The sequence below is a fragment of the Mobula hypostoma genome, chromosome 6 (genome assembly GCF_963921235.1).
Source record: "Mobula hypostoma chromosome 6, sMobHyp1.1, whole genome shotgun sequence".
In the NCBI taxonomy this organism is placed as follows: domain Eukaryota; kingdom Metazoa; phylum Chordata; class Chondrichthyes; order Myliobatiformes; family Myliobatidae; genus Mobula; species Mobula hypostoma.
The window spans coordinates 73161304-73172762 of NC_086102.1; the positions used below are offsets into that span (position 1 = coordinate 73161304).

General features: G+C 40.2%; 1 protein-coding gene across 4 annotated transcripts in view; it reads left to right on the forward strand.

Annotated features, from left to right (window-relative positions):
• The window catches only part of LOC134348110 (male-specific lethal 3 homolog), a 35939-nt gene extending 26645 nt beyond the window's left edge, over nucleotides 1–9294 (forward strand). For all 4 annotated transcript variants that reach the window (XM_063050996.1, XM_063050997.1, XM_063050998.1 and 1 more), the window contains 4 exons: nucleotides 4610–4710; nucleotides 4938–5037; nucleotides 8057–8141; nucleotides 8576–9294. In XM_063050996.1, coding sequence (XP_062907066.1) covers nucleotides 4610–4710; nucleotides 4938–5037; nucleotides 8057–8141; nucleotides 8576–8675 — 386 coding nt within the window. In that variant the 3' untranslated portion in view covers nucleotides 8676–9294. The remainder of the gene's footprint in view (nucleotides 1–4609; nucleotides 4711–4937; nucleotides 5038–8056; nucleotides 8142–8575) is intronic.
• Nucleotides 9295–11459: the final 2165 nt, after the last annotated feature.

Sequence of the window (11459 nt, forward strand, 5' to 3'; positions counted from 1 at the left end):
ACTCTTTTCAAAACCTCTTATAATCTTGTTTAACTCCTTTATTAAGTCATCTCTCATCATCCTCCACTCTAAAGGGTAAATCTTGTCTGCACCCTCTCTGAAGCTTCCATATCCTTCCGATAATGAGGTGACCAGAACTGAACATGAATACTCGGTGTAGTCTAACCAGAGTTTTGTAGTGCTGCAACATTTCTCACAGCTCTTGAAGTCAGTACCCTGACTGATGAAGGCCAGTGCATCATATACTCTTTTTAGCGACAACTTTGAGGGATCTCTATGGATGTGGACCCCAAGATCCCTCTGTTCCTCTGCACTGCTGAGAATCCTGCCATTAACCTTGTACTCTGCCTTCAAGTTCAACGTTCCACTTCTCATTTTACAAGATTGAGCTCCGTCTGCCACTTCTCAGCCCAGTTCTGCATCCTAAAAGTGTCCCGTTGTAACCTGCAATAATCTATATTATCTACAACACCAGCAACCATCATGTCATCTGCACTGTAACAGAGGGACATTTTTCTGTTAGCCAAAGATTGCAATTTTAACTATGAAATGTTGCCATTGGTGCCAGGGGCGTAATGATATTAAAATCTGAAGCATTGTAATGAGTTACTGTTTTAGGCTGGGTCACATCCAAACAATAGAATTAGTGAATTGGAATCAGACTGATGCAAGCACAACTGCTATTTCTGTTGTAGAACTCTGAATTAAAGTCTGCTTGATTACTTAAGACTGGCATTGTCCCAGGGCACTATATTGATGATAAATCTTAATTGGGATGGTTTTCCAAAAGTATCTCAAATTTTCAGATAAGAGCTTTTCAGTTGTAACAGCCAGAGCAGTAAAGGGGAGGAACCCGCAGCTTTTTTTGAAAGTTATTTCTGAATCGTTGAATCATTAATGGAAGATAGGGTAAAGGATTGGGGCAGTGTAAGAATGGGAAGCTGATGCTTTGGCTTGAGGCTTTAGAACTGAGGCACAGATGAAGAGCAGATTTTTAAAAATTTTCCTGTTAATCTGTGACCTTTTGACCTGGTGAAGATAAATTGGTTGTCAAAGCAGAGGAATGCACCTCTTGCTAGATATGGGAAGTTTAAAAAAAGACTTCGTACTCTCTGACTACATCTGAGGGAAATGCACACAGCTGAGCATCTGACAGACCAGGTCAAGGAATTGCAGGCACATTTGGATGTACCCTGGATCATTTGTGGAAGCTGTGGGTTTCAGTCAGGCACCCAAGGTCCAGGCCAATAGGTGACCACCAGGAAAAGTAAAGTGGGGGTGCCAGATAGTATTGTTCTCCTGTGGCCCATTCCTCTGATTAACAGGTCTACACCTTTGGAAACTTGAGGGCATTGCTCTTTCCGAGGCTGGCAGCAGTGGCCAGGTCAGTGGCACCATGCCCGATTCTAAGGCAAAGAGGAAAACGGTGAAGTCAAGCAGAATGATAATGATAAGGGCACCATAGCAGGAGGTGAAAATAAGTATTTCTGTGGCTGCATGTTGCCTCCCTGGTGCTAGGGTCGAGGGTGTCTTGCAGTGGGTACAGCACATGCTGAGGGAGGGGAGTGAGCAGCCAGAGGTCTTACTCCATGTAGGTATCAATGGCCTAGGCAGGAGCAGAGTTGAAGTCCTGCCAAGTGATTTTACAAGCTAGGTAGAAAATACAAAAAGAACTTCCAGGGTTGTAATCCCAGGGTTACCACCCATGCCATGTGCTAGTGAGATGAGAAATAAACATCCAGTACATGGCTAAGCAATGATGCAGAAAGGAGGCCTTCAAACTTTATGGATCATTGGTCATTCCAGGCAGTTGGGACCTGTGCAAAGGAGAGAGTTTGCCTCTGAACTGGAAGGGAACATATCCTCACTGGGCAATTTACTAGTGATACTTGGAATGGTGTAAAATTAAGTGGCAGGAGGATGGGAACCACAACAGTAGAGCAATAACCGGTAGGATTGAAGGTAAGAAAGATGGTATGACAAGTAAGACTAAAAGGGATAGGCTGATAAACCTGATGAGGCTGATGGGCTGAAATGTATTTCATTGCTGGTTGTAATAGGGGTAAGGAGAATGAACTTAAAGTCTGGATCAGTACATGGAATTATGGTGCTGTTGCTATTAGTGACCTGGTTAAATAAGGGACAGAACTGGTGGCTGAACATTCCTGGGTTCTTTCGTTTTAAAAGTCATAGAGAAGATGGAAAAAGATTGAGGGGTTGCACGACTATTAAGGGAGAACGTCACAGGACACACTGGAAGGCTCATCCACAGAGGAACTCAGAAATAAGAAAGATGAAATTACGCTGGTAGATTTATTCTATAGGCTCCCCAATAGCTACCAAGAGGTGTTGGAACAAATTGTAATCAGATTATGGGAAGGTAGATAAACAAGAGGGCTGCCCTAATTGTGGACATTGCCTTCCCTAGTGTTAATTGGAACTACCTAATAAGTTTAGATGGGATAGGGTTAGACCATCCAAGAGGGATTCTTGAAATAGATAGTGAACCATCCAGATAGATAAGAATTTACCAGAACTGGTTTTGGGAAATGAGCAAGGCCAGGTGACAAACTATAGTGGGTGAATACTTTGGGAATAATGAGTTTTAAGATGGTTATGAGTAATGGTACAATTGTGTTTTGTGGGAAAGTAATGAATTGGGGGAGTGCAAATTATGACAGGATAAAACAGGAACTAAGGGGTGTTGAGTGGGAGCAGCTTCTGTTGGGCAAGTCCACATCTGACATGTTGTGTTCGATGAGTTAATTAAGAACCAGCTGTTCAGAGTTCAGGATCAGCATGTTCTGTTAAGGAGTAAGGATAGGACAAGCATAGTAGGGTAAGGGAACCTTTTGTGACCTGAGAGGTAGTGCAGGATCTTCTGAAAACCACTTAAAGTGGATAAGTTCCCAGGGCCTGAATGGCATGTCTCAGAATATTGATAGCAGTAAGTGAGGAGGCTGCTGAGACTTTGATAAAGGTCTTTGTGTCCTCGCAAGCACAGGCAAGGTTCAAAAGGACTGGTGAGTAGCAGATGTGCCTCTTTGAAATGGTAGTTATAGGCCAGTGAGCTTCATTTCAATGATAGGGAATACTGGGTGCTAGGATTTATGCATATTCAGAAAAGCTTGGCCTGCTTAAGGACAGCCAGCATGGCTTTGTGCAGGCCAGCTCATATTATACAGACTTAAGTGTTCTTGAGGTGCCAAAGGAACTTGATGAAGGTAAGGCAGTGGACATTATCTACATGGACCTTAGTAGTACATTTGATATGGTTCGTAATCGTTTGTTAATCAGAAGATAAAGATGCATGGGATCCAAGGTGAATTTGAAGTTTGGATTTGCAAGTGACTTGTCCTTAGAAGACGAACAGTAGAAGACTGTTATTCTGGCTGGGGAGCTGTGAGGATGGATGCTGCCGCTCCTCTTGTTTGTGATATTGTCAATGATTTGGATGAAAATGTAAATGGGTGTATTGGAAGTTTGTGGATGACATCATAGTTGGAGTTGTGGACCGCATGAGGACTATCAAATGATACAGCAGGATATAGATCTATTACGGATATGGTCAGAAAAGTGGCAGATAGCGATTAATCCAGGCAACTGTAAGGTGCTGCCCTTTGGGAGGTCAAATGGAAGGAGAAAGAATGCATTTAAAGGTAGGCTCTATAATAGCATTAAGGTTCAGAGGAATCTTGGGGTCGGGTCCATGGCTCACTGAAATTAGCTTTGAGAGTGGATATGGTGGCAAGGAAGGCATATGGAATGCTTGCTTCTATTGGTAGGGGTGTTGAGTGTAAGTGTAAAGAGATTATGCTGGAGCTATATGAAAATTCAGGCAGACCACACTTGGGTTATTGCACGGAGCTCTGGTTGCCCATCGTACTACGACAAGAATGTGGGAAGCGTGGAGAGGTTGCTGCCTGGATTACTGCATGTGAGTCATAAAGAAAGATTGGACAGACCTGTGTTGTTCTCCCTAGTGGAGTTCTTGTAGAGGTCTTAAAATTGAGCAGCATAGTTGGGGTAGACAGGATCTACTTCCCAGGGTAGAAATGTCATACACCAGAGATGCTTTTTAAATTAGCGGGGGACGTTTAAAGGCAACTTCAGGGGATAGTTTTAAGCAGAGAATGGTGGTGCCTGGAATGGGTTACCAAGTGTAGTCGTGGAAGCAGGCAGTTGATGGCTTTTAGATAAATGAACATAAAGGGAATGAAGGGATATAGATAATCCACAGTATGAGGACATTTGGTATAAATTGGCACTAAGATCGGCAGAATATCGTGGGTTGAATGGCCTCTCCGGTGCTATACTATTATGTTCCATAAATGCACTTTATATTGTGACTATTAAGTTCTGTTTTAATTACTTACAAGTATGACAATTTCATTTAATACCAGAGAAATTGTATTTTGTGATTGTCATTTTTTTTTAATGTAATGTAATTATGGATTGGTACACAAACCATCAGTTATTTAAGGTGTTAAGTAACTGATGGGTTGTACATGAAAATAACCCTTCATGTTTTTTTTCCCTTAGTATCTTATTAATGTTTTCTGCCTCTGAACACTGATTTACACTTGTGTCACGTGAATATATTTTTCAGAAACACCTGTCCATAGTGGGAGTTCTTCTCCTGTTGCCCTCACACCTAGTAAAGAAGGGGTTGCAGTATTTGATAGTAGAAGGAACAATGAACTAAGTGAGGTAGGAATCACGAACCTCTTTCTCAACTTAGATGATAGACAATATTTCAAGTTAAAATTCTACCAATAAATGTCAACATTGCCTGTGATGTCCATGTCTTTTGAATAAAAGAAAAAATATTGGTTATGATTGTAGGAAATAAAACTGACATGGTTTTGTCACTGTTTTTTCATTTTAAGTCGGCAAATGCTTGTGACTAAGAACTTGTTTTGTATTGGGTTTAATAGGTATTATCTTGGAAAATGATGCCAGATAATTATCCATTAACTGAACAGCCTCCTGCGCCTTCTTACATCTATGGAGCTCAGCATCTGTTGCGACTGTTCGGTAAGCTCTTGTAAACTTTATTTTCATGATGAATACTGGCTGAAGAGAAAGTGTCTTGTTCCTCATTTCAAATGGATGCTGCATGTTTGCTTAAAATAGAAGAAAAAAGAATAATAATGGTAAGTTTCATAATAGAAATCCAATCAATCTGTGGAATTCCACCTTTATTATAACCCTCCAAAATATATATTGTGGAAAACAGCAGAAAAATAGCATGATTTAAATAGTGTTTTTTAAGCAACCATTGAAAGTGCCGTGGGCTTCAGTCAAGGTACCGTTTCCGTTTCTATAAAGCATAAGTTCATCTTGTAATAACTAACTTGAAAATATATTTTATTAAGCGTTCAAAGCCAATTAGAGTAACAAACATTATATAAAAATATCAAAATCTTGCAGGAATGTTCTGTAAGGTATTCTTTGCATTCAAATAAATTGTATTTGTCACACAGCATTATAATATCTGGAATTTTGAATTTGCTGTATAATTATGATCAAAGTAAACCTTTAAAAGATATCACCCAATATCTATCTATCTCGCTCTCTCGCTCTCTCTCTCCCTCCCTCCACTCACACTCACACACTCTCTCTCTCTGTCTCTGTCTCACCTACACTTTATCCTCCCCTCTTTGGCCATCCTAGGACCCTATTCCTGCTTATTCGTCATATCCTATAAAAAGAACCCTGTACCCGTTAAGAAAGCTAAAAATACCCTGACCTGTGCTCTCTCACCTATGCCCAGCAACCCTTTTAATATGAATTCCTGCACCCCCAATTCCCTTAGATTAATTCTCATCTCTCTCTGTATCCCATACTTCCTGCAACTTAGAACTACATGTTAGTGTTAGTGATTATTTAAATATTAAAATAAAAAATTAGTATTTATCATATTACTCATTTTTTTTCTGATGAAGACAATTGATGTTTGTAAGTGAAGGGTATTTTTGAAACAATTCCGGTATTGACTTAGGAAGTTAACCATCCAATGAAGGATTGATTATGCTAGTTTAGATTTTGGTGGTATTGTGCTTTAAGATTAGGGTGGCATCCTTACCCCAAAGCACAATTTGGCAGTTAAGATGGTTAGGACGGCACTGTGGTGTAACACAGCGATCCCCAACCACCAGGCCGCAAAGCGTGTCTTACTGGGCCGCAAGGAAATGATATGAGTCAGCTGGACCTTTCCTCGTTCCCTGTCACACACTGTTGAACTAGAAAGTAGGGTTGCCAACTGTCCCGTATATTGGGCTAAATTGGTTTGTTCCATACGGGACCGCCCTTGTCCCTTATTTTCTTCCGCTAAGGTAGAGTGTTCCTGTGAAACCTTTTGTGCCAAAATGACGTAAAGCGAAGAAGCAATTACCATTAATTCATATGGGAAAAATTTTTGAGTATTCCCAGACCCAAAAAATAACCTACCAAATCACCCAAAACCTAAAATAACACTAACATATAGTAAAAGCAGGAATGATAGGATAAATACACAGCCTATATAAAGTAGAAATAATGTATGTACAGTGTATCGGGAAGATTAAGCCAAAAACAATTTGTGAAAAAAAAATCGGCACATACGCACATGCACAAATCACATGTGCAAGTCACGCATGTGCACACAGGTGCCCGCGCAAGGCTTCATGGTCATGGTAGTCTTTCACGGGGTAAACACAAGTGTCCCGTGTTTGAACAACAGGAATTCTGCAGATGCTGGAAGTCCGAGCAACACACATCAAAGTTGCTGGTGAACGCAGCAGGCCAGGCAGCATCTCTAGGAAGAGGTACAGTCGACGTTTCAGGCCGAGACCCTTCGTCAGGACAAATCTCTTACTAACTCTTCCTTCAGTTAGTCCTGACGAAGGGTCTCGGCCTGAAACGTCGACTGTACCTCTTCCTAGAGATGCTGCCTGGCCTGCTGCATTCACCAGCAACTTTGATGTGTGTTGTCCCGTATTTGACTACTTTTGTCCCTTATTTGGGAGTGAGAAAGTTGGTAACCCTAACTGTAAAAGACATGTTGAGGTGAGTTTAACCCTACTTGAACACCCCTCCCCCTCCCCTCCCCGCCCCCCCGGGTCGGTGGGTCAGCAAGAATATTTCCGATATTGAACTGGTCCGCGGTGCAAAAAAGGTTGGGGACCCCTGATGTAACAGTTAGTACAACACTTTAGAGCGCCAGCAATCAGTGATCAATGTTCATTTTACGCCAATGTGGACAAGGAGTTTGTATGCTTTCCCTATAACTACGCCAGTTTCCTCCCACATTCCAAAAGATGCATGAGTTAGGGTTAGTAAGTTCTGGGCGTGCTATTGTTGTGCCAGAAGCATGGTGATATTTGCAGGCTGTCTCAAGCACATTTTCATACTATGTTTTGATGTACATGTGACAAATAAAGCTAATTGTTAAATGCTAGCATCACTTCTAGCAAATGTTAATTGACCAAAGGGTGCAGGAGGGAAGGAAGAAATAGACTGAAATATAAAGGAATGTTCTGATGAGCATAGAAAGCAACTCCTTTTTGGTCATAAGCCTACAGGTGTGTAGGTTCATAGAGAAATCATTCCTCCACTCATTTTCCCTATAGTCTATTCCCTACATTCTCATCAACTCCAATGCTCCACTTGCCCCAGGGGCTAGCGATCATCTTTCTATATACCTGCAGTTCAGAGGGACCAAATCTTGTCTCAATATATAAGTGTTCAGAGATGTGGGAGGAAAGCAAAGCAATGGGTGAAACCTACACAGTCACATGGAGAATGTACAAACCTACACGGACTGCATTGGAAATCAGGACTGAATTCTGGCTGCTGGTACTCAGTAGCTCTTGTTGCGCTACTGACACCCCAGCACTTCTATAAATACTGCAAATGCATGTTATGCTATGGAGTTCTAGGTAAGTATCTGAAAATTAAAAATTTTCATTTATTGGTGTTCCTCGGCAAGATATGGAATTAATAAAGCATGAATATGATTACTGTTTATTTTCATTATAAATTGATTGTATGGCCTTGATCTGTTTTATAATAGTGAAGCTGCCAGAGCTCTTGGGCAAAATGCAAATTACTGACAGGAACGTCAAAGTCTTGGTAAAACATCTCGAGTTGTTTCTAAGGTAAGGTTTTAAAATGTGCTCAGAACTTTATGGAATTCATGTTCATCAGCTGAGCGGTGGAATCTTACACTCTGAAGCGGATTGTGCCATCTTAATCTGTGGAAGACTAATCGTTAGTACTGTCTCAGATCTTATGACCACAAAATGTAGGAACAGAATTGGCCATTTGACCTGTCCAATCTGCTCTGCCGTTCGCACGTGGCTGATTTATTATCCCTCGCAACCCCATTCTCCTGCCTTCTCCCCGTAACCTTTGATACCCTTATTAATCAAGAACCTCTAAATATACTCAAAGGACATGCAGATAAATAAAAATTGGCACTTATCAGAAGAGAGACAAAGTCTGTAATAATAAACATCTTCCTGCATTTTTCAGCCTCACTTGGACAATCTTTTAATGAATTACAGCTTACTTTGTATATTTTTATCTGTAGGTTTTTAGCTGAATACCAAGAAGACTTTTTTCCAGAATCTGCATATGTAGCTGCATCTGAAGCTTACTATTCTACAAAACGTCCTCAGGCTGTCTATTGAAGAACTAGCAGAACTGTAAATTAACCCACATTGTTACTTTTAGCCTTGTGGTTATAGTCTGAAGAAAGTAAATTATCTTCAGCAGCTGAGAAGAAAGGAGGGCTTGTGTTCTCTTAAGTGGTGCTGCTTGCTGGAAATCTGTTGACTACATTGTGGAGATGGACCACATTGTGCTTGAACTTGCTACTTTGCTTTCGTCTCTGCTTGTTGCCCTGAGCACATCCCGTTCTTCTTTGATGAAGCAAATGACTGCCTGTAGAAGTTCCTTCTGCAAATGGACAAAATGCATTCTGAAATGCAAGTTGCATTTATTGAGCAAGACTTAATTTCTGTACAAAATTATTTGAACATCCATCTTAAAGTATTGACTAACCATGTTTTAAGGTGAGATTCTGAAATGACGCAATTGAAGAAAAAGTAATGTCATTTGCAGTAGTGTTTGCTATCAGAAATAAATTTTTGCTATATGGTAAGACTTTTTAATGTTATTTTATTTACTTAGCAATACAGCATGAAGTAGGCCCTCTGGCCCTTCGAGCCATGTCATCCCTGCAACCCCAATTAAATTAACCCTGACCTAACTACACAACAGTTTACAATGACCCAGTATATCTTTGGACTGTGGGGGAAACGGGAGCACCGGGGGGGGGGGAACCCACGCATTCCATGGGGAGAAAGTATAGGGACTCCTTACAGAATGGCACCAGAATTGAACTCCAAACTCCGGAATGCCCCGAGCTATAATAGCACCATGCTAACCTCTACACTACTGTGGTGCCCATGATACCACTATGTTCCTATTTAAATATCAGTGGTCCTGTGCTTTTGTGAGTGTTAATTGAGTGGAGTACCACTACTTGTATACTATTAGGATAATATCGTTGAAACTATTATCAAAAAAGCTCTTAATTTTATTCCTTGGAACCACACTTACTTTGTTTATTCTAGCAAGCATATGGATTGCTTTTATGTGGTTGTGTGATTATGGAAGGGAAACTTAATTTGGTAGGGTGAAATATGGTTCTAGTTACTTGAAACATTCCAGGGACAGTCTTCCATCCACCATGCAGTCCAGCATAATGACAATCTACCACTTCAACCTGTATAATGTGTAATACTTGGCAGGAAATTCAAAAAGTTATGAAAAATTGGTATTTTTCCATGTGCAGTTCTTGGTTGATCATGTCATAATTGTGATAGGTGGGTGGGGACTTAGTTCAGCAGTAATGCCTGTGATAAATATTAATAATATTTTAGCTGGAAAGTACAGATTGAACTTTAGTTGTGTAGTGGCAGAGCATTTATCAGTGGCACAGCTCCTAGATTCATTGCCCCATAGCACAAAGTTCAGTCCAGACTTTGGGTGCTGTTGCGTGGAGTTTGCAAATTCTCCCATCGACCACCATTTCCTCCAGGTACTTTGATTTTCTCCCACATCCCAAAGACTTGCTGTTTGGGAGGTAAATTGACGACTGTAAATTGCCTCTCGTGTGTACGTGAATAGTAGAATCTGAGAGAGATGACAGGAACGTAGGAAAAATAATAATAAAAAGGATTAACCATAAAATGAATATAAATTGGTGGTTGGTGTGGATTCGGGTGGAAGGACCTGTCTCTGTACTGTGTATTTCTTAGGTTCTTACCCATTTAGTAAACCAGAGTAAGATGAAAACAATGTTGCTTCAGCTTCTGAATATATCCTGATAACTGTGAAGAAAGAAACAATTAACATTTTGATTCAGTGACCTCTCTGTTCCTCTTTCTACAGAATGTTGCCTAACTCGAGTTTTTCTAGTACTTCATTATTGGACTTAAAACATAGACATTTTTTCTTTTGATTAATAATTCAGAGGCCTGTAACTAACGATCCTGGAACTAGAGTTTAGTTTGTAGCCGGCTAGATTTGGAAAATATATTAAATTAATAATCTGGAACTTGACACAACTATTGTCAGTACTGATTTCAAAAGCAATCAGGTTGTCATTAAAAACCCATCTAATTTACTGGGATGGAAACCTGTCTTTGCCTGATCTGTTGACACCTAGCTCCATCCATGTGGTTGATTTAAAAATACTCTTGTCCTAGCAAGTCTCTTGGTTCTCACTGTATTCTCAAGGGGTAATTAATTATAGGCAGATGTTACAAAAGTTGCCCTGGACAGCAATACCCAGGGGTGTGGGGTGGAGACATAATTTGCCTGAACCCATATCATTTTTTTTTTATTTTTGTCCTTTTATTTGCAGAAGTTCCAAAACAAATGACTATGGAAAAGTTACATGAATTGTATTGTTATTATTAACACTTGAAGTCAAAATATCTGAAAGCCTATTATTAGTTGCCCATCTGAACTGATTCTCTTCTTTCTCCTCACCCCCCCCCCACCTCAAGGTATGATATCTGCATAAAACACGTGGGTATTCATATTAATTTGACAGATAGGCAGTGGGAACTATAAGTCTCTTAAAAGAAAGTCACTTCTGTTCAGCTTTAATCCAACTTTAATACTGTACAACTTCTCTTAGTTAAAAATATTGGTGTGAGTAACTTGTATTTTTTTTTAAAAGCTTTTCTACACCATATTGCATCAGTAAGAGCTTTCCTGATAACAGGGACTACATTTGTATCTGTCTTTCATAGAGCAAAATCACCCCAGAGAAATTTGTCTTCAGGTGACCCACATAGGCAGACTTGCAACAGCTGGATTTTCAGGAATCACTTATAAAAGTAGAAATTTGGGGATAAAGCTCTGGAGCTTGGTGTATTTATTTATGGTGCGCTATCAAA